At 40.9% G+C, this 22,003-nt stretch overlaps 1 protein-coding gene across 14 annotated transcripts in view; it reads right to left on the bottom strand.

Annotated features, from left to right (window-relative positions):
* tjp1b (tight junction protein 1b) overlaps window positions 1-22,003 on the bottom strand; it is an 87,990-nt gene that overhangs the window by 9,925 nt on the left and 56,062 nt on the right. For 8 of the 14 annotated variants that reach the window (XM_054776808.1, XM_054776807.1, XM_054776805.1 and 5 more), the window contains 19 exons: window positions 9,081-9,137; window positions 8,734-8,858; window positions 8,523-8,625; window positions 8,034-8,349; window positions 7,599-7,705; window positions 6,686-6,854; window positions 6,468-6,612; window positions 5,271-5,404; window positions 4,802-4,907; window positions 4,098-4,248; window positions 3,500-3,608; window positions 3,216-3,435; window positions 2,762-2,946; window positions 2,583-2,678; window positions 2,408-2,490; window positions 2,108-2,318; window positions 1,915-2,015; window positions 1,474-1,824; window positions 818-1,039 (listed from right to left, as the gene is read on the bottom strand). In XM_054776808.1, the coding sequence (XP_054632783.1) occupies window positions 818-1,039; window positions 1,474-1,824; window positions 1,915-2,015; window positions 2,108-2,318; window positions 2,408-2,490; window positions 2,583-2,678; window positions 2,762-2,946; window positions 3,216-3,435; window positions 3,500-3,608; window positions 4,098-4,248; window positions 4,802-4,907; window positions 5,271-5,404; window positions 6,468-6,612; window positions 6,686-6,854; window positions 7,599-7,705; window positions 8,034-8,349; window positions 8,523-8,625; window positions 8,734-8,858; window positions 9,081-9,137 (2,991 nt within the window). The remainder of the gene's footprint in view (window positions 1-817; window positions 1,040-1,473; window positions 1,825-1,914; window positions 2,016-2,107; window positions 2,319-2,407; window positions 2,491-2,582; window positions 2,679-2,761; window positions 2,947-3,215; window positions 3,436-3,499; window positions 3,609-4,097; window positions 4,249-4,801; window positions 4,908-5,270; window positions 5,405-6,467; window positions 6,613-6,685; window positions 6,855-7,598; window positions 7,706-8,033; window positions 8,350-8,522; window positions 8,626-8,733; window positions 8,859-9,080; window positions 9,138-22,003) is intronic. The other 6 variants (XM_054776818.1, XM_054776806.1, XM_054776820.1 and 3 more) reach the window with 3 other exon arrangements.

Below are 22,003 nucleotides of genomic sequence, written 5' to 3' on the forward strand. Positions count from 1 at the left end.
ATGAGGCAATTTGTCAAAGTGCAAATTAAACAAGCAAACATTTGTCCATTATTCCAAAAAAATGTTCTGAATGCCTGTTTGACAAGATGCCTTTCAAGAATGATGATAATCCACATTCATTAGTGGGTTTTTACATGTTTTATAATGAAAACAATTTAATTTCTGAAAGGCCTCATTTCAAACATATGATGTGTAGCCTGTAGACAGCAAATCTAGTCACAGCACTTCCTATGGAAGAAGTTTCATTTGTTGGCATCTGCACAGAACAAAACATGTGAACATAAACACAATGCAGTGTGTTGAGGTGAGTTTGTTTTTCCATAGGGAGAATTGCTTGAGGGAAATCATTAACAAGAGTACTGTCTGCAGGTTAGCTTTCATCATGCAACCAACATTCAGTTTGCATCTAATGCAATGTCAAACTACTGCACTACAACACGACACATCTACCAGTACAATGCCATTGTAAGTGCTCATTTTTCCATCTACAGAAGAGAGTTAAAGCTGAAGGAATCCAAAATACATTTGGAGCCATGCAAAGGAAGTAAGAGGCAACAGTTAGGGCTGGTTGTGGATGTCTTCACCCTGGTCAAAGACTTGGATGTACCAGTCCTTCTGGTCTCCCAGGTTCACCATGGTGCATGTGCAGTGTCACACATTCTCTGGGAGCCAGAGGCACACAGTGGGCTCAGTGAGGCACACAGTGTGAGCATTTCATGCAGAGAGCAAGTGGAAAGCATGTGCGAAAAGACAGGCAGTTAAAACAGCAGGCTGGGGCCCAGGCCCGGTCCAAGTGGGCAGTTGAAACAGCGGGTACCTTTGGTTCTGGACCAGGTGGCCCAGACGGGTGGGGTTCGTGTGGTGGTGGTGGGGGCTGAATAAGCTCAGGGGCAGGACTGGGGCTGCTAAGAGAGTCAGCCTGAGAAGCTGCGGCTGCAGCAGGCGGCTCCTCTAGGTGCATACCCTCTAGCTGTACAGGCTGCTCAACAGCAGAGGGCGCTGGAGGCAACGAGGGCATGGGCAGAGAAGCCTCATCTTGCTGTGAAGTATTGTTAAAAGACATTTACAAACACATAGCCTGCCAAGAGCACACAAAATAAAGCTCACCCCAATACCTTGATCTTCACTGAATCTGCCAGAAAAGGTTCTTGAAAATGTCTGGTTTGATCAGATAATATACCAGTAGCTTCTAAAACATGTTAAACAGTTAGGCTAGGTCCACAGTTATAGAAGCATTTATTACTTTTTTCACCCAATTCAGGGTTCAAAATATTTGTTCAAAATCAGTGTGCATACCAATGCTGTTTTAAACAAATTACAGGTCAAAATGCTTTGGAAAATTAAACACTGTTTATGTGGACATGGCCTTAGCCAACTACTGAGACGACCAATGAGCTATCCTCAAGTTTACATTTCTTCTATTCACATATGACAAACGCAGGCTACAGTGTTTTACAGGGCTTGGATTATTACCTGTTGCGGAGAGGGCAACTTATATCCAGTGGGGTCTATACGATTAGCAGGGTCTGGTGGCACTGGGTGCTGGTATCCAGGGTAACCAGGGGTGTCCTGAATTACAGGTGGGTCTTCTCTCACAGGTTCGGAAGACCGTGTAATGGCGGGCTCCGTGGGCAGACCCACCTCGTCGTTCAATGTCTCATCAAGCTCCTGATCTGTGTATGCACCTCCCTCTGTGTCTGTGTCCTCGTAGTCAGACGTGTGCCGGCTGTCTGTGCTGTACATGGAGTACTCACTACCTGGTGCAGACAGGTAGGACAGGCGATCGTCGTGGATATCCAAGTCATCCTCCGTGGTGCCATCCGCCTGAAAAGAAACCATTTACCTTGGACTCACAACTCACATTACATTGTTCTGTATTATACATTTACAAAAAACAAAAGGCTTGTTGCGCACCTTGCCCTCGGACACCCACACTAGCTGGTTCTGTTGCTGTTGGATTGTTTCTTTAAGTGCTCCATACCAACCATCATTCATGTTGTTCAAGTTGATGGTGGCTATAAAAAAGATTTGTTGGTAATTAGTGTAAAAAAAAAAAAAAAAAACTCAACTTTTTTAGTGCCTTTTAATAATCCATGTGACCACTCACTGGTGAACAGGTGATGATTATTCTTCCTCAGTTTGATGGCTCGCTCATAGAGCTTTCTGGCGCTTTTCCTAGACTCTGGACAAAGTCTTGTCCTCATGTTCTTTACACCCTGCTTATTGTCAGGATTTAGGAAAACTACAATTGGGTACCACTGAGCATAGTTCAGTCTGTCCACAGCATTAGGGGTAATGTCCAGCACAGCATGTTTGTCCTTTATGAGAGAACAAGTGAAGAATCAAAGTAAGGTGGGGTAAAGAAAAATCTATGACGCATTTTGGATGCAACCAAAAGAGCGCTCACTCGGTCAATTATTTGCTTGATGGTGTGAAGACGAATAATTCCTGAACTCCGTTGGTCTGTTCCTGCATCTCTTGGCTCACTCTCTGGAAAACAGTTGTAGTAATGTGTAACATTTACAACATAATTGATCATGTGTTTGTTGTAGTTATGTTCAAAACATGATTCATAAACATACTTGCAAGCTCAAAAAGATCTGGCTCTTCTCTGGAGAGTTTTTCTCGTGCAACATCAGCAATAGGCCCAAATATGACAACAGGCCTGAGAAAACCAGCTACAAATGCACACACAAAAATAAAAATTGGCGATTTGGAATACATATACACCATTTCACTAGTGCATGGTCAGATTATTCACCTTCTCTCAGTACAACCCTCTCATATGCTGGGAACTTTGTCTGGACTGGCTGTGAGGAAAGATCTTCTCTGCTCTTCCGGAGGTTCCTTTTTGAACTTCGAAGACCACGGAACCTCCAGAAGTCTGCCCTGTCACCCCCGGCTGTTTTGGGGAGTGTATACTGCACACTGGAGAGCTGCTCTGCTCTGTTGACATACCGCAGGAAGACAGACCAATTGACACATACGGTAATGAATGTGTCAACTTGGCACTGCTAATGTCAATACTGCCAGCAACTAAGAGCATTTCAAGAAAATGACAGATTTAAAATAAATAACAAGACTGAATACCCAAAGCTCCATTCATTCTCTATTCACTACACAATACTGAACACCATTATCTTTTTAACAAGGGACAATTCTATATGCAGGTGTACTTAATGTTGTGTGACCATCTGTCTATGAGGACTGGTCACCTGTTTTTGTTGGGTATGATGCCCCTCTCCACCTCCTGATGGTTCTTGCCAATGCGAATAGCGAGCCAGGAACCCAGCTTGCCATTGTAAAGGGTGTCCACCACACGGAACACCTCCCCCTTGTTAAAGCTTAACCCATATGGAGATTCTTTCTCATACTCAAAGTGGGTTCGGATGTAGAAGGAGTCGCCCACATCAGACTCCACGATCCGTCGATAGACTGGAGAGGAGATGATCTGATCAGCAATTAGATCGAATAAACTGAATAAACTTGAGTCACTTACCATCTTTCTTCTTTTGAGCCAATATGGTTACCTCTTCACCTTTAGGAAGGTCCAGGAGGAACAGTACCGCCTCCTCTCGGATTATGTTTGCAAAATCAACATTGTTTACCTGCAATTAGATGAAATAAATTATTATTCCTGATGCTTTTTCACAGAATAACTTGTAGCTCTTTGTACTTTTAAGCAAAATCATAAGCTTTCTTCCTCTCTTTGTTCTGCTCTCCATGTTGCCTGGGAAACTACAGGTTTTAGTAGAGTATAAGAATTCAAGCAATTTCTTAAAGAAAAGAGGTGTAACAAAAGAGATATATGGCTGTGAGGAAATGGTGCAAACAGTGAAAGGAAACTGTTTTTTTGTGTGTGCTCCCTTAGGTCATTGCTAAGAAACTGGCCTGGAGGTACAGGAATTCTAGAGCGTGCATTGTGTACAAGCAAGAAGAAGAAAAAAAGAGAGAGCTTGGGCTGCATACATAGAATAAAACATAGCCACTCAGCTCCCTATTATTCGAATTAAGAAAGAGATCAACTTTCTATTCATATTGTACAATTTTTATTTTAAATATATATATCAAAAAAAAAAAAAAGAAGAAGAACCTACCCTGAGAATTTGGTCACCCTCCTCCAGGCCCTCTTTCGCAGCTGGACTATCCTCCAGCACTCCAGCAACAAAGATGCCGACGTCATTCCCTCCTGCCAGCCGCAGCCCCACACTCTCACCCTTTTTGAACTTTACCAGCTTCATGCTTGGCCTGAGGAAGGAGGATGAAGAAAACATTCAGACTTTATTAGACATGATGCCCTTTTAATGGAATTCTGGTGTTTTGCAACACAAGCTGAACAGTGAGTGGATCTCTGAATGCCATCCAACTTTGTATTTTCTTGAGTACAAACGGTATAATAGTTGAGATGATAAACTACTTTAGAAGCAAATGTATCATCCTAGATCAATTTCAATACTTCATAATTGATAAAATAAATATAAGGTGTTTGTTTTATGCTCAGCACCAGACATTGTGCACACAGTTCTACACTAAGCTAGTTATTCAACTTGTCCAACCATGTGATTTTATACATTTTATAAAAACTTTTGTATAGATAACTCACAGCAGTACTGGCACTTCTAAAAGTGTTGCTAAGATAAGTGCCTATTTCCCTTTTCTCTCTCACTTTTCATTGACTGTAATGCTTTTGTGAGCACAAAGGTTACAGTCACTTTGGCTTTGTAGTTAAAGATCTGTTATGTCATCTGACATTATTTTCCAAAGGATATATTTGTGACATCATTTCATTGCACACTGGTACCGAAGTATGCTGTCGTCGTGAGCAGCACTTGGCACAGGAGCGTCAGATGGGCTGACAGGCAGGTCGACATCAGGCTGTCCAGGCTGGGCATACACTGGCTTTGGCTCTGAATGCACACAAATGTCATGAACTGAAATGAATTGATGATTAATACATAAAAAAACACAAAAGTGTTCCACACACACACACAATGTAGACACAGGGTGTCCTAAGCAGGGAGGACAAGCAGAGTGCTGCAGGATGGAGAGAGACGTCAGACTAAATCAGCTCATATGGTTTATTTTCACTTGGCTCCAGGCAAACTAAGCCCGGCTCAGCAGGCATCTGAAGCTGAACTTATTCTTGGAATTTATGCTTACGTACAAGCTGTGTCAAGCTAGATTTCTTATTTGTTGCTATTCTGCAGCTCATGACATAGGAAACACATTGACAAAAATTGGGTTTAACTGCTGAGGCTTGCGTCTCTGACCTGGAAGCGGCGGAAGTTGTTTCTCATCCCGAGCGAGTGCTGCCTCCTTTGGCTTGGGCAGAGGAAGTTCCTCTGAAAGCTTTGCTGGTGTTGAGGCCGCTTTTGATATCCGCTCCTCATCTCGACTTCTGTGACTGATGGTGAGAGGATATGGATTTGTTCAATTCAACTTTAAACATGGACAACAGTGATACAAGAGCTAGCAACAAGCAAATAACTACAGTACAAGCAGGCTTGCACTACACTGAAGTGGGTTAAAACTTTTTCCCCATAAGTGGCAAAAAAAAAATCAAAACAGGTCAAATGAACAGCTTGCTGCATCTTGGTCTTCAAGGGCACAGCTTTCCAGTTTTATATGTTCTATTTTTAGAGCATCTCAACTGCTGTCTTCAAGGTGAACATAAATGCATAGTGGTGAGGATGCTGGAAAAAATATATCAATACATTGCAAAAGCCATCATCAGGGTCACAAACAGTGGTGTCATTTGCATGAAAATCACGTACTTGGCCATAAAACTGAGACACCAACACACCACCTTACTTAATGTTTACAACTTGCTGGTTGAGTTCATCAGTACTGGCAAAATGCCAACCCAGCGTGAGAATTTATACAGCGTTGTCGTGTGGGGGTGAGGTATGTCGACAGCATTGGCATTTTGAACGAGCTGCTCCACGGCCCTGGTAGCCACATTAGACATTGATACAGTGCTGTTACGAACTTAGCTTTGTAGCACAACATTCCAATTTGCCATTCCACCAGGAGTGTCGTCTAACAATCCCAGCAAGAAGCAGCTTTGTAACATATCTTTAATGTCAATTTAGAATAGACTAGGGCAGCAACTAACCGATTAATCGGTCGTTTATTTTTTCGATTTATCGATGAATAGGATTTTAAAAACCCACACATTTTTAATTTCCTCCTCTTAGCAGCAATGCCTTTGATAATGTATGAATGGGATTTTCCCTCGTCTTTTTCCCTCAAAATGTCGATTGCTCTTTTCCAAAGTCAAAGCTGATGTGTGTGAATATCTTGTTTTGCCTGAAACACAAACATAATAGGTCTGTGTTCATGAATGGCTAAAAAAAAACGATTAATCGATTATCAAAATAGTTGTCAAGTAATTTGATAATCATCGATTATTCGTTGCAGCTCCAAAATAAAGGTTCACCGTAAATTAGTGGATTGGTGGTGCTTACCTGCCATTGCTGATTTGAAGTGGCGAGTGTCTGGAGTGGTCTGAAGGCTCCGATCGCCTGTCCGGAGAGCGGGAGCGGCTGCTACGACGTCTGTCATGCGATCGATTGGAATGGTCGGATGCCAGCGAATGGATATCTGAAATGTCTGATCATACACATGCTACTGTTTAATGCCCACACTGGTCAAAGAGGCCAAACACTTAACACCACACACTCACCATCTCTGTCAGAGGCGTTTGCTGAAGCAATACTGTCATCGAGGTCCGGGATGTTCAGCAAGGTTGCCCTGTCATCCCGCTGAACAACCATTTTTAGCTTGCCCTTTGACCTTTCTATCAGTTTCTTGGCATCGATCAAGGAGAGGTTTTCTGTCACTGTGCCATTGATCTAGATTCAGAACAAAGATTGTTAGCCATAGCATGATGAGGAAACATTTTCACAGTCAAGGGTGTTTCCATTTGGCATTTTAATACCATTTTTTATGTACATGATTAGATTTGATATTAAGAGCCGCATCAGACATACTGTGTATATCAGGGTAAATCAAATTAGAGAGTGATGAGAAGCAGCCTGACGAGGAAAAAAACCCCTCATGACATTCTTCATTCGGTACATGAGCCAATAAGATCCATCATTTTCAGTTTTGATAGACACTGAAGGGTAATCCTTTAACTGCTCTGTTTCGGACCGCATTAGATTGTGCACAGATGTCTTGTGTTGTAGCTGGAGAGTGAATAGGTAAGTATGCTGAAGGTTGCACAGTATTTTTTTAAATTCATTCCTTTTATGCTGACAGTAAATGAGAACAGACTTGATGATAATTATTTGAGAGCAGTTACAGTTCAAAAGATACCTGTTACGCACACACAGTTACATTATGTGCGCTGCAGAAAAAGAGGAGCTTCTGGACGCACATCAGGCTGCATCTGCAAGTGCTGTTACGCAACATTTGACAGCACAAAAAAGCAGTAAAAACAGATGAAGGGACTGCTACATTGCAATTCTATTACATTACCATTACCACTTCTTATTTCCACTCCTAACCATACCAAAATAGGCAAAGAGGACACCATGCTAAATTTTTAGTTGTTTCATTCATATTTAATGTTTTATGATGTTTCCTCCCTTCACCTTCAGTACAACATCCCCCTCCTGGATGTTTCCATCCCTGGCTGCCAGGCTCTCGGGGGAGATGTCCTTGACGAAGATGTGGCTGGCTAGGCGCAGACCATACTCTGCTTGGAGAACGACAACAACAAAGACAAGGTTAGCACAGAGTTCACAAGACGGCACAGTACTGACCATGTTCAGATGCTACTTCAACAGGGATTAACCAAAGTGAAGATTAAAGAAGATTAATTCCTCTTTTACTTAGATTTATTTGAGTTAACTTGGATTCTGCTGCAGCTGGCAAGTTTTGTGTTTGCTGGAAGTTAACCAAAAATGACTTGGGAGTTCTTATTCTAAAGCTGACTCTACTGTTAAAAGCTGAGTAAAATAAAATTGGAGGTGATTAACAGCTCACCATTTTTTTTTCACCTCTATCCCCGACTTTGTGAGCCTCACCTTCATTTTTGCGTGATTTGACCAGCGTGACCTTGGCGGGGCGAGGGGGCAGGTTGTGCGACCGGCGATCCGACCGTGGGGAGAGACTCCTCTCTCGTGAGCCACTGCGTTCACGTTCCCTGTCCCGTCGGCCACAGCTCCGACCGCTGCGCCTGCCCATGGCTCCGCCCACGCCACTGTACGCGCCACTCCGTCCACTCCGCGTCTCATATATCTCTTCATCGTAGCTGTCCTCCTCCTCATCGTGCTCCGACATCGTTTCCCGCTCCCCAAGGCGACCCATGGGGACGTGCACCTTCCTCTTCCGTCTGATTGTCTGCTCAAAGTAAACAAGATAAGCAGTTACAGAGAAATGAATTGATCACACTGATAAAACATATTTGAGAAACGTTCAAAGCGCATACAAAGTCTGAGTCATCAACAAGACACTTAATTTTTGTCAATAACTGAAATTGTAATACAATAACTAATAACAGAAATTTGACTCACAATTTTGGCAATTTTCCCACTTTTACGAAGCTGCTGGACTGCGTATGCATGCTCCACATTATCCATGGACACAGCATTGACCATGACAACTCTGTCATTTTCCCTAGAGGGAAGAGATGTCAGTGACGTGTTGGAGTCTTACTGGAGCAGGATGGGGAAATTTAATAGTACTAATCCGACTGTTAATGGCAATAATAGCAGGAGAACTTACTGGAGTAGGCCCTCAGCTGGGCCGCCTTTTAGCACATCTGAGATGACAATGGAGGTCTCGCCGCTCTGAAAATGAGGGTTATCGCGACCTCCTGATATGGCTATCCCGAAGCCAAACCCTGGTGCCTGTATTTAAAAATACATTACAGTTAATATGAGGTGGACCATACAACAACTACAGTGTGGTACCTCAATTTAATGACGAACTTTAACTATCAGCATCAAATTGCTGTGCAACACGAGAGAGGTGTCTGAATTTTGACTGCTTTATGTACATTGTACAACAAAAAATATATACAAGTGCAGAGGAGTAGAGTTTTGATGAATGAGAGATGTTTGAATACAAACCCTGTGCAGTGTTACAGTGTGCTGTTCCCAAATGACAGTCTCCTCCATTGCTGCACTCTAGAAGACACAACAATGAAGACAGTGATTAAAATGCAGAAAATTAATGTCCTTTCAATTCCACCAGCAGATGTCATTTTGACAGCTGGTATATCAACACATTTTACAGTGCCCAAATACCACTGTATGTGTAAAATCAAACAATATTAATTTTTAATTTCCAAACATTAATTTTAATGTGATAAGAGTATATCTCAATCTTTTGAACACCTGTTTCTATTGCCACTGATGACTACCACTGCTATTACTATTCAAGTGAAGCCAACCTCCATATGTCAGCCATTCACAATCACATTCACACCTATGGACAATTACTGTAAGTCTCCAGTTAACCTAACACAGGGGTGCCCATTACATCAATCGCCAGCTACTGGTCTATCACGAAGGTAGTTTGGGTCGATTGCATAAACGTTACTTTGGAGATGTCATACGACATCAGCCAGCTGACATTAACCTCCTCTAACAAAAGCTATCCGTTCGCTTGTAGAGGCTAGTTATGCACAAAAAAAGTGAATTGTTTGATGGTTTTGCTACATGTCCTGAACTCCAGTATAGAAATGCATGTTTTCTACACTTCAGTTTCTTAAACTATTATTTCAGGATTAACTGGAAAATGTGCACATTGCTAAAACTTTTTCAATATGTTTCCTTGACTTCAGCTGTACTGTCTTTTGCGATAGCAAATGCTAACTGGACGTAATACATGAACTGTGTGTCTAATGAACGTGACGTAGCTATTTTAACTGACATATTACCAGTACTCAGGTTATGTACACAACTATTGAGGATGTATGCGTAATTATCTTTACTGACATAGTGAATTGAATTGTGAAATATTGAATGATAAACTACTTTGATGACCTGTAAACTGTGAAAATGTTAAAATACTAACCATTAGTATTTAGTATAGTAGTTTTAAAGTTTACCGGTTAGATTTGATATGTTATGTTTTATAGTAAGAGATGGATCATGTCGACTTGTAACTTGCATGCTGAAAAAATGTGTGCACCCCTGATATACTCTACATGTACAATTGGGGTGCTCCGATCAATTGGCAACCGATCAGTATCGGCTGATTTCCGTGAAAAATCACATGATCGGCAAATGCCGATAAATGCTTTTCAAAGCCGATCTCAAAAACAGATACATAAGGCTAGTACTATTGCAGCCCGCAGCAATCCTTCCGTGCAGTGTAGTGCCTTAAGCTAACTAACATCTTTGGCAGCGTCGTCATCTCACTTTCCCCTCCCACAAAACAATGCCAATCATTTTCTGCAGTGTGGAACTTAACTGCCAACTCATGCCACGGAAGCTATCTTGCGTGAGTAGCAGGTTAAAAAGCTTTAATACAGCATTTGAAGAACAATTGACAGAGTTTGATGAGTTTTCGAGGCCCAGGGTGTGATCATCATTCAGACGGCAGCTAACACAGCCATGTGGCTAACACTCACGCGTATGTGCGTGACAGTCAAAAGGCTAAGTTAACAACCCGAAAAATAATTGAATTCGTCGCACGAGATGACCAGCCTTTCTCAGCAGTGGAAGACACATAGATCGCCGCACACTTTCTCATGTACCTGGAAGTTCCACCAATGTAGTCTCCTTAAAGAAGGCATGTCAGCCTCTCTAAGTTTCACCATGGAGTATACTGTATGTTCTCTTCAAAAAGTAAGTCGAATAAATAAATTACAGTGATTTTAGGGCTCCTTTTTTCATATCATATAGCCAATAGCAGGGGTGCAGCCAGGAATTCTCAGCCAGGGTCCCATGAAATTATTTTTTAATTAATTTGAGCAATTATTAATTAATTACAAATTTTATTAGCAATTACCTATTTTGGGGGGCCCTTGGCAGTCAAGGGACCTTGTAATTGTCCTGACTGTTCCCCTTTACACGGCATCCCTGGCCAATAGCACCCATTTTAAATAAATTGAAAAATTTATATCTAATTCATGCGATCGGTATCGGAATCGGCAGCATAAAACCCTGATCGGAGCATCCCAAAAGTACAATGTACACAATACGCATTTTTTTATAAAGATACTAAATATATATTTTCTCTATGTCTGTAGTAGGAGGTAGATCTTTTGAGACTTTTAGACGTTTATGGTGTACTCAACACAGTAGGTACAATGATAAAACCCCCGCAAGATAAAATGAGGCCACACTGACAGAGTCAATGAAATTAAAATGCAACCTTGGTCACAGTAACCCCCTGAGGGAATGAGATGAAGGTCGACTCCTTCAGCTGTTAGGGCGACCTTGTCCTCAGTGCCCCCCTCCGAAAGCTCATTCTTTAACTGATCTCTGCTTCTCCATCATTTCACGTCCACTTGATGTTTAAAGGCTGCTTAAAAGACATTAACAATTTTGGAGGGAAGTAAAAGCTGCATCCTCCAAAATAAACCTCTGTTTTCATAAGCTCAGGTTTTTGTAGGGTTTGGTTTTCGATAGGGGTCTGCTGATACACCTTTTCACTTCTGATACAATGCCGATATTGGAGCCTTGAACGTCGGCTGATACCAATATCGATCCAATATCATACTTCTACACTACTAAAAGAAGACAAAGCTACATGCTATTAACTGAGAAGTTTTCCTTGCAGAGGCAGTCGGTCTAACTGATAATATAACTTTGTACAGCTCGTTCGTATTGTCAGTAATGTTTTTAATGTGTATTTAAATAACATCTGCTTTGGTTCGTGTGGTTGTGGTGGCTCCTGAGAGATTTAAATGAGAGATTAAATACAAACTGTCTGTTACGTAGTGAATCATTTATAATTGCTGTACTACATGTCAATGACATCTGAATTGTTGTATGTGGACATTCCACGCTTACATTACACAATAAAGTATTACTGAAGATTTTGTCTGTGAATGTTCTTTCTCACATACTTTTAATACTATCCACCGACCTGTTATTGTTGTTGTATACTTATCACTGACTAATGAAATACACACGTCCGATTTTTAGTGGTTCCAGACCCAACCCTGATTGGTGAATTTCCCCGAAGTAGGATTCCTTCTTTATAAATGGAATGTTTTCATAGTTAGAGCACACAAAACCTTTTTACGACCTTCTAAATACACTTTTTAGCATTATTAAAGCCCTCAAGACATAAAATACCACCCCTATAGTCACTTTTACACTTGTATTAACCAATATAGTAGACATAATAATAGAATTTCACGTCCATCCACCGATAGTCTATGCCGCTTATCCTCACTAGTGTCACGGGGGTATTCTGGAGCCTATACCGGCTAACTTTGGGTGAGAGGCAGAGTACACCCGATGTTCGAACAGTAGCAATGTAGCGAGAAACACCTGTATTTTAAATTCATTTGTGAATACAAAAAGGAAGTTTTGGTGGTTTGGTTACAATGTGGCTGTTTGGTCATTTCTACACACCAGAATGCATCCAGGCATCATGTCACATTAAAAGTGCCTTCTTCCAGCACATTGACATTTATTAAACAGGTAGGCTTTACTGTATCCATATACTTGAAAATATGACCTATTTCACTTATTTAGCTTTGTCTCTTTGTTGCTGTAAACACTGCCCCCTCCCATTGGCTTCATCTTCTTCTCTTGTGAATTGAATGTTGTTAGGAGCGCCGTCAAGACGCTCGACGGAGACTGACTTTTTGGTACCAAAACATGGTACCTTTTGATTTTATGTGAATCAGTGCTCGGGTTGTACAGACAAAATTCGTTCAGTGCTACAAAAGTACCCTTTTTCGTACCCATCCCTAGTCTGGCACGGATTAATTGGACTTGCAGTATTTCTTCTTTCATTCGGTTTTCATCAAACCTTTTGGAACAGATTAAAGACAAAAACCGAAGTTCCGCTGTACGGTACTTCCCTCTATACCTACCCGCGATACTTAAAGTTCTCTTTTCAGTAGGCTCATTACTACTCTGATTTGACGAGGCAACCTGCTAATGATTTGGCTAACAAGATTCTTAGTGAGACACGGAGGCATAAATTGTCACAAGTAGCCCCACATGGTCTTGTCCTGGCAGCCGCAGTCATTAACTCCTCAGGCAGCTTATGGCGGGACTCAACACAAGAAAGGTGAAAGCAAGTTCGAATGAGAGCCACCCCCCCTTTTTACACTGCAGTACTAGACGGGGGGGAAGGGGGGAAGACGTGATAATTAACAAGATTGCAGAAAAAAAGACTATTCCGATAGGGACTCTTGAAGTAAGGGCAATTTGTGGTTAGCAGTAGTGGTGTCCAAATACAACTTTTTCACTTCCGATATATCGATATTGCAACCTTGAATATGGGCAGATACCACTATTGATACGATACACAAATTATACATACTTATTTTTTATTTTGTAGTGTGGAATATTGGAAAAGCCTGAATCATACATACTTTCACTTATTTTGTAGTGTGCAATGTTAGAAAAGGCTTGATCAAGTGATATTACTCAAACAGAGAACAACTGGCAGCAACAGTACGTTGAGGAAAACTGGCCCATTTACTTATTTATGCATGTGGGGTATAATTTTATCCACAAAAATGATGGTGTGATTCCGCTTAATATGTACAATGAGGTTCGTTGTATTAAACTTCCCCAGTTCTGTGCCACCACGGGAAACTTGTGCATGACGAGTTTTGCACTCAGCTGTAACATCTTCTTACACGGCTGACACCACTCTTGCTCCTTGCCACTTTTGTTAGCACGCTAGCGAACACTGTTGTTGTGATCACATGGGCTCCATCTGGTCACTGCAATAGCTAGGGCGGGGTCTGACTGCTTGTATCAGAGATTTGAGATGCAGGCCGATATAATTAAATTTTTTTTGTTTGTTTTTTTTTGCTGATTCCGGCCCAATATCCAATATCAAGATCGGATCAGGACATCCTGAGTCAGCACACAAAAGTGTGTCACAAAAGTGAGTACGCTCACATTTCTGTAAATATTTTATATCTTTTCATGGGACAACACTGAAGAAATGACACTTTGATACAATGTGACGTAGTCATTGTACAGCTTGGTAACAAGTGAGTATACCCCTATGTTAAACTGTACTAATTGGGCCCAATTAGCCATTTTCTCCCTGGGGTCATGTGACTCTTTAGTGTTACAACATCTGAGGTATGAATGGAGAGCTGGTATGTTAAATTTGGCGTTATCGCTCTCACGTTCTCTCATACTGGTCACTGGAAGTTCAAGTCTGAGTATGTGAAAAAAGAATGTGCTGCTCTACAGAAAATGTTCTAGGCGAAAAGAAGATGGCCAACACTCTGCAACTGAGCTTCAGCCTCTTCTAAAGATGACACATAAGAAAGCCTGCTAATTTTGCTGAAGACAATCACACTAAGAACATGGATTCCTGGGACACGTCCTGTGGTCTGATGATACCAAGATAAAACTATTTGTTCAGATAGTGTCAAATGCGTGTGCCAGCAACCAGATGAGGAGTACAAAGACAAGTGTGTTTGCCTACAGTCAAGCATGGTGCTCAGAGTGTCATGTTATGGGGCTGCATGAGTGCTGCCGGCACTGGGTGTAACAAGTGTAAATAGAATGGCTTGGTGATTAAGGGTGCAGCCAAGTCTGAACATCTATGTGGGTTGATCCTACTAATCTTAAGCAACTCTGATGAAATACAGTATAACTACAGCTTCTAATTGGACAATAAACATGTCGAGAGCTGCTCAACTTTGACAGAGAAAACTGCCACCCATCACTCACTGATGCGGATGCTGGGAACACCGAGGTAGGTTACAAGGTGTGCTTCGAACACTTAATATGCGCTTACAAATTTCCACTTCCATATGACGTGGATTATCATTGTAGTAGCAATGCAATAATGCGACACCCCTACTAATAACTAATGACTGACAGTTCAATATGCCTGTGAGAAAATACATGTCACAAATGCTAAGTCTGCAACTTTTCAGCGTGTAAGATGACAAAAGGGAAATATTGTATTATTATTTTTATTATCAAAGTAACAGTGGTTTATTTGGTCTCAAAAATGTTGACAATAATATTGTTTGCCCTCAATTTGTGGGCCAATAAACATTTCAAAACACACCTGGATTGTTTTGTGACTTGGTTAAATAAAAAAAAGTTTGACCAGTCATATTTTTTCATTGTACTTTTCTTAAAATTAATATAAAAATCTTGTCTCGTGGACCCAATCTCAGGCATCGTCTCATCTTGTGAGTTGGTCTCATGACACCCCATGTATCCAAACTAAATATTGACACTTTATCCACACAATTTGGACATTTTCATGCAGGGTTTACTCACTTTTGTTGCCAGCACTGTGACACTGAATAATATACTGTATTTGTACTATCCAATTTGACTTGGCATTTGCACTTTTAGACTTCCACTTCAAAGGACTTTTTTAAAAGTAAAAAAAAGGACTGAAAAACATCAAAGTGCTTTTAAGTGCCCACCAGTTGTTGTTTTTTATCCCTTTTACACACTTTCACAGAGGCTCTCTCTCCCACTCACACACACACACACACACACACACACACACACACACACACGCCTTTGAAGGTATGTAGTTTTGCCTTTTCCTCCTAGACAGCTTGTTGCTCTGGTAACTGAGGGGGACTACTGTGGGGGTTTTTCAAGTGGCCTGACATTTGCAGAGCTTGTCAGGGGGGACACTGCTGCATTTTGGACACCAAAAACGCCTCTCTACCTTTTGGATGATGAAAACAAAACATGTGACAAAGTATCCAAAGAAATGTGTAAAATCATCAGGATTGCTACAAGCACAACTGGCCGAGCAGGGCCAAAATGGGACTGTTGTGCTGAGGTAAGGTTGCACTGTGATCTTACAAAAACAAATAAGTCAAGTGACCCAGAGTTCTCCTACACCTTAACTTCTGCCAGCACGCTAATGGTGTACAAACAGGCACATAATTCCAACACACATACTCAACCAAGACAAATGGCCTAAAGGAAAACTGCACTTTTTAAAATTTTATTTTGCCCATCATCCACAATCCTTGTGTGAGACATGAACACACGTCACTTCTGTGTGTTCTAAAGATATAAAAACAGATAAAAAGAGACAGCTCATGACTGCATATAATATGACACACCTATGCTGCCTATTAAAACACCTCCAAAAACCTCCAACAAGGTTTTATGGTTAGAGTAACAGGTACATTTATGATAACATGTAATACTTACAGTATTTTGCCGTATTTTGGTCCTTTGATATTAATTCCAAAAAAAGTGTAGTTTTCCCTTTAACACAACTACTATACACTATCTACTAAAAAGTTAGCATTATTTATCACTAACCCAAACTAATGGTGCCCATTACAGAGTTGGAAATGCTAACCTCAAGTAAGCACAACATAAACCACATTGGGCTTTTCCTCGACCCATGCACCAATCATACTTTAAAAAAATAGAGGAGTCATATGAAGAGCATCATTCGTGTTATGATAACAGCCGTTCAAGCTGAAACAGTGAATGATGTGTTTTTGCAGCACACGTCCTGCCTGAGCACAAACAACTGTTGCCAACACAAGCCTCATGCCACAAGGCAAAGCCAACGCTGGCAGTGCGTTGGAGACGTTCGGGCAATGCTTGGGGTGGATTACGACCAAACAACTTGGGAGCAACCACAACCCAGATGGACCGTCAAACAGATGGATCGCACAGCTGAAAAGCAGGAAATATGTGGTCACAATGGGCTGTGTCGAATCAATACACAATATGTCACACTATAACTAACAGCTTCTCAGTAAAAAAATTGTCTAATAATGTAACAAACTGAATTAGAACTAAAACTAATGATTAGCTCCATGATCAGTCAATAATGAAAAAAACAAATGCTGTGGTGTTCAAGTCACAACATAATAAAAGCAGAAAACACTGCATACTTTCTCAAAAAACAGAACCAGTTAATATTTAAGTAGTATTTTAAAAATGGAATCTGTCTGGACTTGATAAATGTCCACAATAGGGGTGTCACAATACGCTCAGCTCACGACACGAGACGAAGCCTGATACTGGGTTCACGAGAATGAGATGATATTTTAACATTACTTTTAAGAAAATCAACAATGACAAAAAATATACAACGGGACAAACGAGATGTTTTTATTTAACTGAGTAACAAAACAATGCAGGCGGTGGTGTTAATGGGTTTTCAATAGGGGTGTAACGGTTCACATGGATGCATTGAACCGTTTTGGTTCTGCATGTTTGGTCAAATTGTGTACCGTTTCGGTTATATTTTATGCTATTTTTCCTCATAAAATGTATGTAAAGGCTTCACGCGGAACTAACCTGTGGGCGAATTTCCACACGGACGCCTCTGAGTGTCGGACACCACTGACTGAGGGGGAAGAACGCTAGTAGCTCACAGGCGTGACAAATGGCATCATGGCAAATGCAAGCGAGAAGCCTGAGCTGGAAGACCCTCCAATATCACTACGGTCTCCTGTTTGGGAACACTTTGTCTTCCTTGTAAAAATTACGGATGGACAAAGCTAAGTGCATAAATCCAAAGTTGTGTGTCTTTTTACTATAAATTGTTTCTTTATTATAAATATCAAAGAACTAATCACTCCTGCACTTACTTATTTCTTAGCACTCCTTGAAGTATTACATTGTCTGTACTCACTCAACAACAAACTATATTTCTGTCAACTATTAACTTTTCATCACTAATTATTATATATTTATTACCAATGTTAAATAAGTTATCAGGATATCACAACCCTTAACTCCTATTGTAACACATGTTGATACTGCCTTATCATTTTCTTATGGTATTTTGTTTTTTTATTTCAAAATTGGTAAATGGTACATGTTGTTTACAGGAATCGCACAAACAAATGTATTGGCAATCACGTCACATGTGAATTGTAACATGTGATGTATTCCAATGTAACCTGTATGCGTGTTCAAAATAAAATTAAACCATTACTATTACCAAAGGGCAGCTGGACAGCCTTGGCGTAAATAGACAAAGACAAGTAGATAAGACAAAAACAGTGAGCTGGCATTGTTCAACTACAACCTGGAACTATTAATGCTGAAAAGCCAGCATTTGAGTATGAATTTCCTGTGAGAAAATACATGTCACAAACGCCAATTTCGCAACTTTACAGAGGGAAAGATGGCATAATTAAACAAAATATTGTATTATCATGATTTATCATCATCATTATTATACATTATCATAACTGGTTTATTTGGTCTCAAAAAATGTTGACCATAGCTGCTGTTGACAAACGAGCTGCAATAGTCTGGTAGCTAGCAATAGGTTTTATGTTTTTATTGGTGGCATTTTTACGTTCTCCTTTTGCTGCTTACTCGAGAAAAAATGTGTTGGAAGCAGCATGTATGTTCAGACACTGTCCGAGCATATCAAAATGAAGTGCCATTCAAAGTATTTTTCGTCACCGCTGTCACTACTCAATCCGCACCGGAAACATGATCCGTTCTGCGCATGTGCAAAATGCATCTACGTCTGGTCAACTGCTTGTCTACTTATTAGTTGAAAAATTTACAATGAATCCATGTGATTGGTATTGGCATCGGCCGATCTCACTCATGGATGATCGGTACGGGAATTGGCAACATAAAACACTGATCCCTAAACAAAATGTTTTAAAAAAGGCGGCAGCTCAGAAGTACAAACCATGGCTCCAAGGGATTGACTACAATAATGAATAATTGATTATATTTATATAGCGCCTTTCAAGGTACCCAAAGAGTTTCAGAGTAAACCCATTATTCATTCACTCCTCACACACTTAAAGTGACATCAATCCACATCTGCAGACACAGCCACCCTGGGGTAGACTGACGGAAACGTGAATACCAATTCGCGCCTACGGCCTCTCGGACCACGACCAAGCATTTATTCACATTCATACACCGGTGTTGGCAGCACTACGAGCTGGAAAAAGATGGTATCTTCAATGATGGAAAAGGGCTGGTCATCCAGCGCCATCATTCACAGATCACTTTAGCACTTGGATCATCTCTGGCAAACTTTTTTGTACTTTTCAAACACTGCGGCGATAGAAACAAGCCCCTTGCCCCGAGTGTTGCAGCAATGCTGGTGTTTAGGTGGCTGATGAGGTGTTGAAGCGCAATGTTTTTTCCCCCTCATCGCGGAATGTTTGAAGAGTATTTGGCGAAATGTCTAAGCAGTGAGAAGTCCCACACAATCGATGCCATGCTTGTTTACAAGTGAGCTCAGGGGAAGTTACGAGAAGCTGTTTGCAGCACGTCACAGAAAAGGAGTGTTTGATTTGCTAACGCCAGCAACCTACAGCAAAATACGGGTAATCTTGCCTCATTGGAGCTTTTTTTAATTTCATCGTTATCTGAGATATTTAGGATTTATCAGTATGATGTCATAATTCCCCTTATCGATCCAATAATTAGCATACACGCCTAGTTTTGATCTCGTGATATCTTGTGACACCCCTAGTCCACAATATGAAATAAATCGGAAATATTAACTTAACAAGTCATGAAGGGAGGCTTCCTGTACATGCTCTTTCATTTTCTATTCAGTGTGCAGTCACACTAAAATTAGAGTGCAAGCTCTCCAAAATGCTCCTCAGCAGAAAAACAAACTTCCAACTGATGCAAAATGGTGGTTCTCTCATGAGTACAATATATTTGTTGTTGTGTTGTGTGGTTTGGGAAAAAAGCACTTCATTATTCAATCAAGCCCCTCTGGGACCTGAGGAGATATCTCCCATTAGTTCTGCCCTTGTGATAGTGCAAAACATGAGAAGGGAGGGCATCTATGAGCCAGCCTCATGCTAAATTAAACATCATGAAACAAACGATGTAACAAATCAATGAAAGTACACTCTCTTTAGGATGTAGTTGTTGAATTTTATCTATTGAGGAGACCAGCACATTTTGACAATATCCTTCTAAACATCAGATGGAAAATGCGTATGATTTAAAAAGTTACCAATACACTAGGTCCCCAACTTACGAACATCCGACTATCGAACATTTGGAGATACGAACACAAGCCGACTGGTCTATATTTTCATGTATTTTGCCTTGTAAGTCCATATTTATTTATATTTAAGTCCATATTTCACATGCTTGACCGGTGGAGGGCACTGTGACACTGCTAATGGGACCAACAGGCGATGAAGTCCAGGGGGAGGAGACGTGAAGAAAAGCTAAATTGTAGCTGTGCCATGCAACCCGGCACAGCTTGTGAATAAAGTTTATTAAGAGTTAATAGGCCTGCTTAATTCTACACCACCCACAGAACACTACCTCTTTTAGAAGAGTCTAACGACGACGACTTGCCCCTTTTTTTCAATAACTCCTCCTCATCCTCCACCACCACCGACGTATGCTCGACCACTCCTCTTCAAAGGTAAATAACATTTATCATTACGTATTATTACATCATTTTTATTATTGTTTTTTTCATTAATTATCCTCGTTTAACATTACTACTACATCCAAACTCATATTTACATACATACACATATACTGTATTTGTATACATACACGTACATGTAGTACCTATATCATTGGTAATATTACCTTTTCCCCTACTTAAGAACAATTCGACTAGCGAACGGTCGTCTGGAACCAATTGTGTTCGTTAGTTGGGGACTTAGTGTATTCAAAACATAATCGTGGTATAAAATAGGTGTTGTTGATGGGGGTGAGATACATAACAATAATAATAATAATAAAGTAACAGAAATTCAAAAATTCCTTTTTTTTTTAGGAACAAAATTGGTTCCAAGTCTGCAGGTGAGTGTGTTATGAGCATCATTGAAGAGACGCATTTGCTCAAGACAGTCTGGCTTCACATCTCATCAATCGTGGCTGAACGAAATGACAGTGATGCACGTACAGTATTCCCACAAAACTGTTTGCACAAGGTGTTGTTAAAAACAAAGACCAGAGGAAGTACATCAGTTCAATATGTGCACTACAAAAGCATCTCCAGGATACTAAGGACACTCAGTACATCCAGCAGCAACAGCTCATGATAACACCAGTCATAGCAAGGAGACACCAGCCCAAACCTTCCTTCACATCTCTCGACTTAAAAACAACGCTATTTATGATCTCAGGTGAGATAATGGACACACATCCCAATGCTTCCTTTGATTCACATGCAGATGCGAGAGACATCCTCTCTCAACATCCTTCATCAAAATGGATCCCCTCCCCACAACTCTCTTTACACGCTCATGGGATTGAAGCAAATCCCCTTGGGCTTGGCAGCGATATGTGTGGGATCTGCAGTTCCGCTATAGCATGGGACTCCTCTGTGCTAGTGAACATCCATCCGCAGTGTAAACTGCTGTATCGGATTTAACCCTTGAGCCGCCGCATTGAGTCCAAGCACTGAAGTCTTACAGCGCACTGCATATTTTTACTCCCCTCTTCCCTTGTGCTAGTCAGGGTGAACACGACAGTGATGTCACACATAGGAACTGACATTTAGAAACAGCAGAAAGCAGTGTGAAGATATGATGCTTTTGGTTTTGTTCAGGGCAGGCGACAGCTATGGAACCGAGCAATCAAACAATCAAAGAAAAAAATTAAACAGGGCCTAAGAAGCTGGTGTGGAAAGTGGAAACTAAGTAGTTCCCCATAAAACAGTCCAACCAGAAATGTGTGCACAATTCATTACTCAATAAAACGTGTTTTTCTTCCTAACCACTTACAGGTAAAATCGCTCACTACATGTAGTAACAGTGGTTATTAAAGGCTGACATTATCTTCCTCTTTGTAGTGCAGCTTGTGTTCCAGGTCACATTGAGAAGACAGGTGTGACAGCTATGACATTAAGGTACCACACATTGCCCCTATGCTGTATCAGGAATTCATGATTCATGCATGAGGTGACT

The sequence above is a fragment of the Dunckerocampus dactyliophorus genome, chromosome 5, assembly GCF_027744805.1.
Source record: "Dunckerocampus dactyliophorus isolate RoL2022-P2 chromosome 5, RoL_Ddac_1.1, whole genome shotgun sequence".
In the NCBI taxonomy this organism is placed as follows: Eukaryota; Metazoa; Chordata; class Actinopteri; order Syngnathiformes; family Syngnathidae; genus Dunckerocampus; species Dunckerocampus dactyliophorus.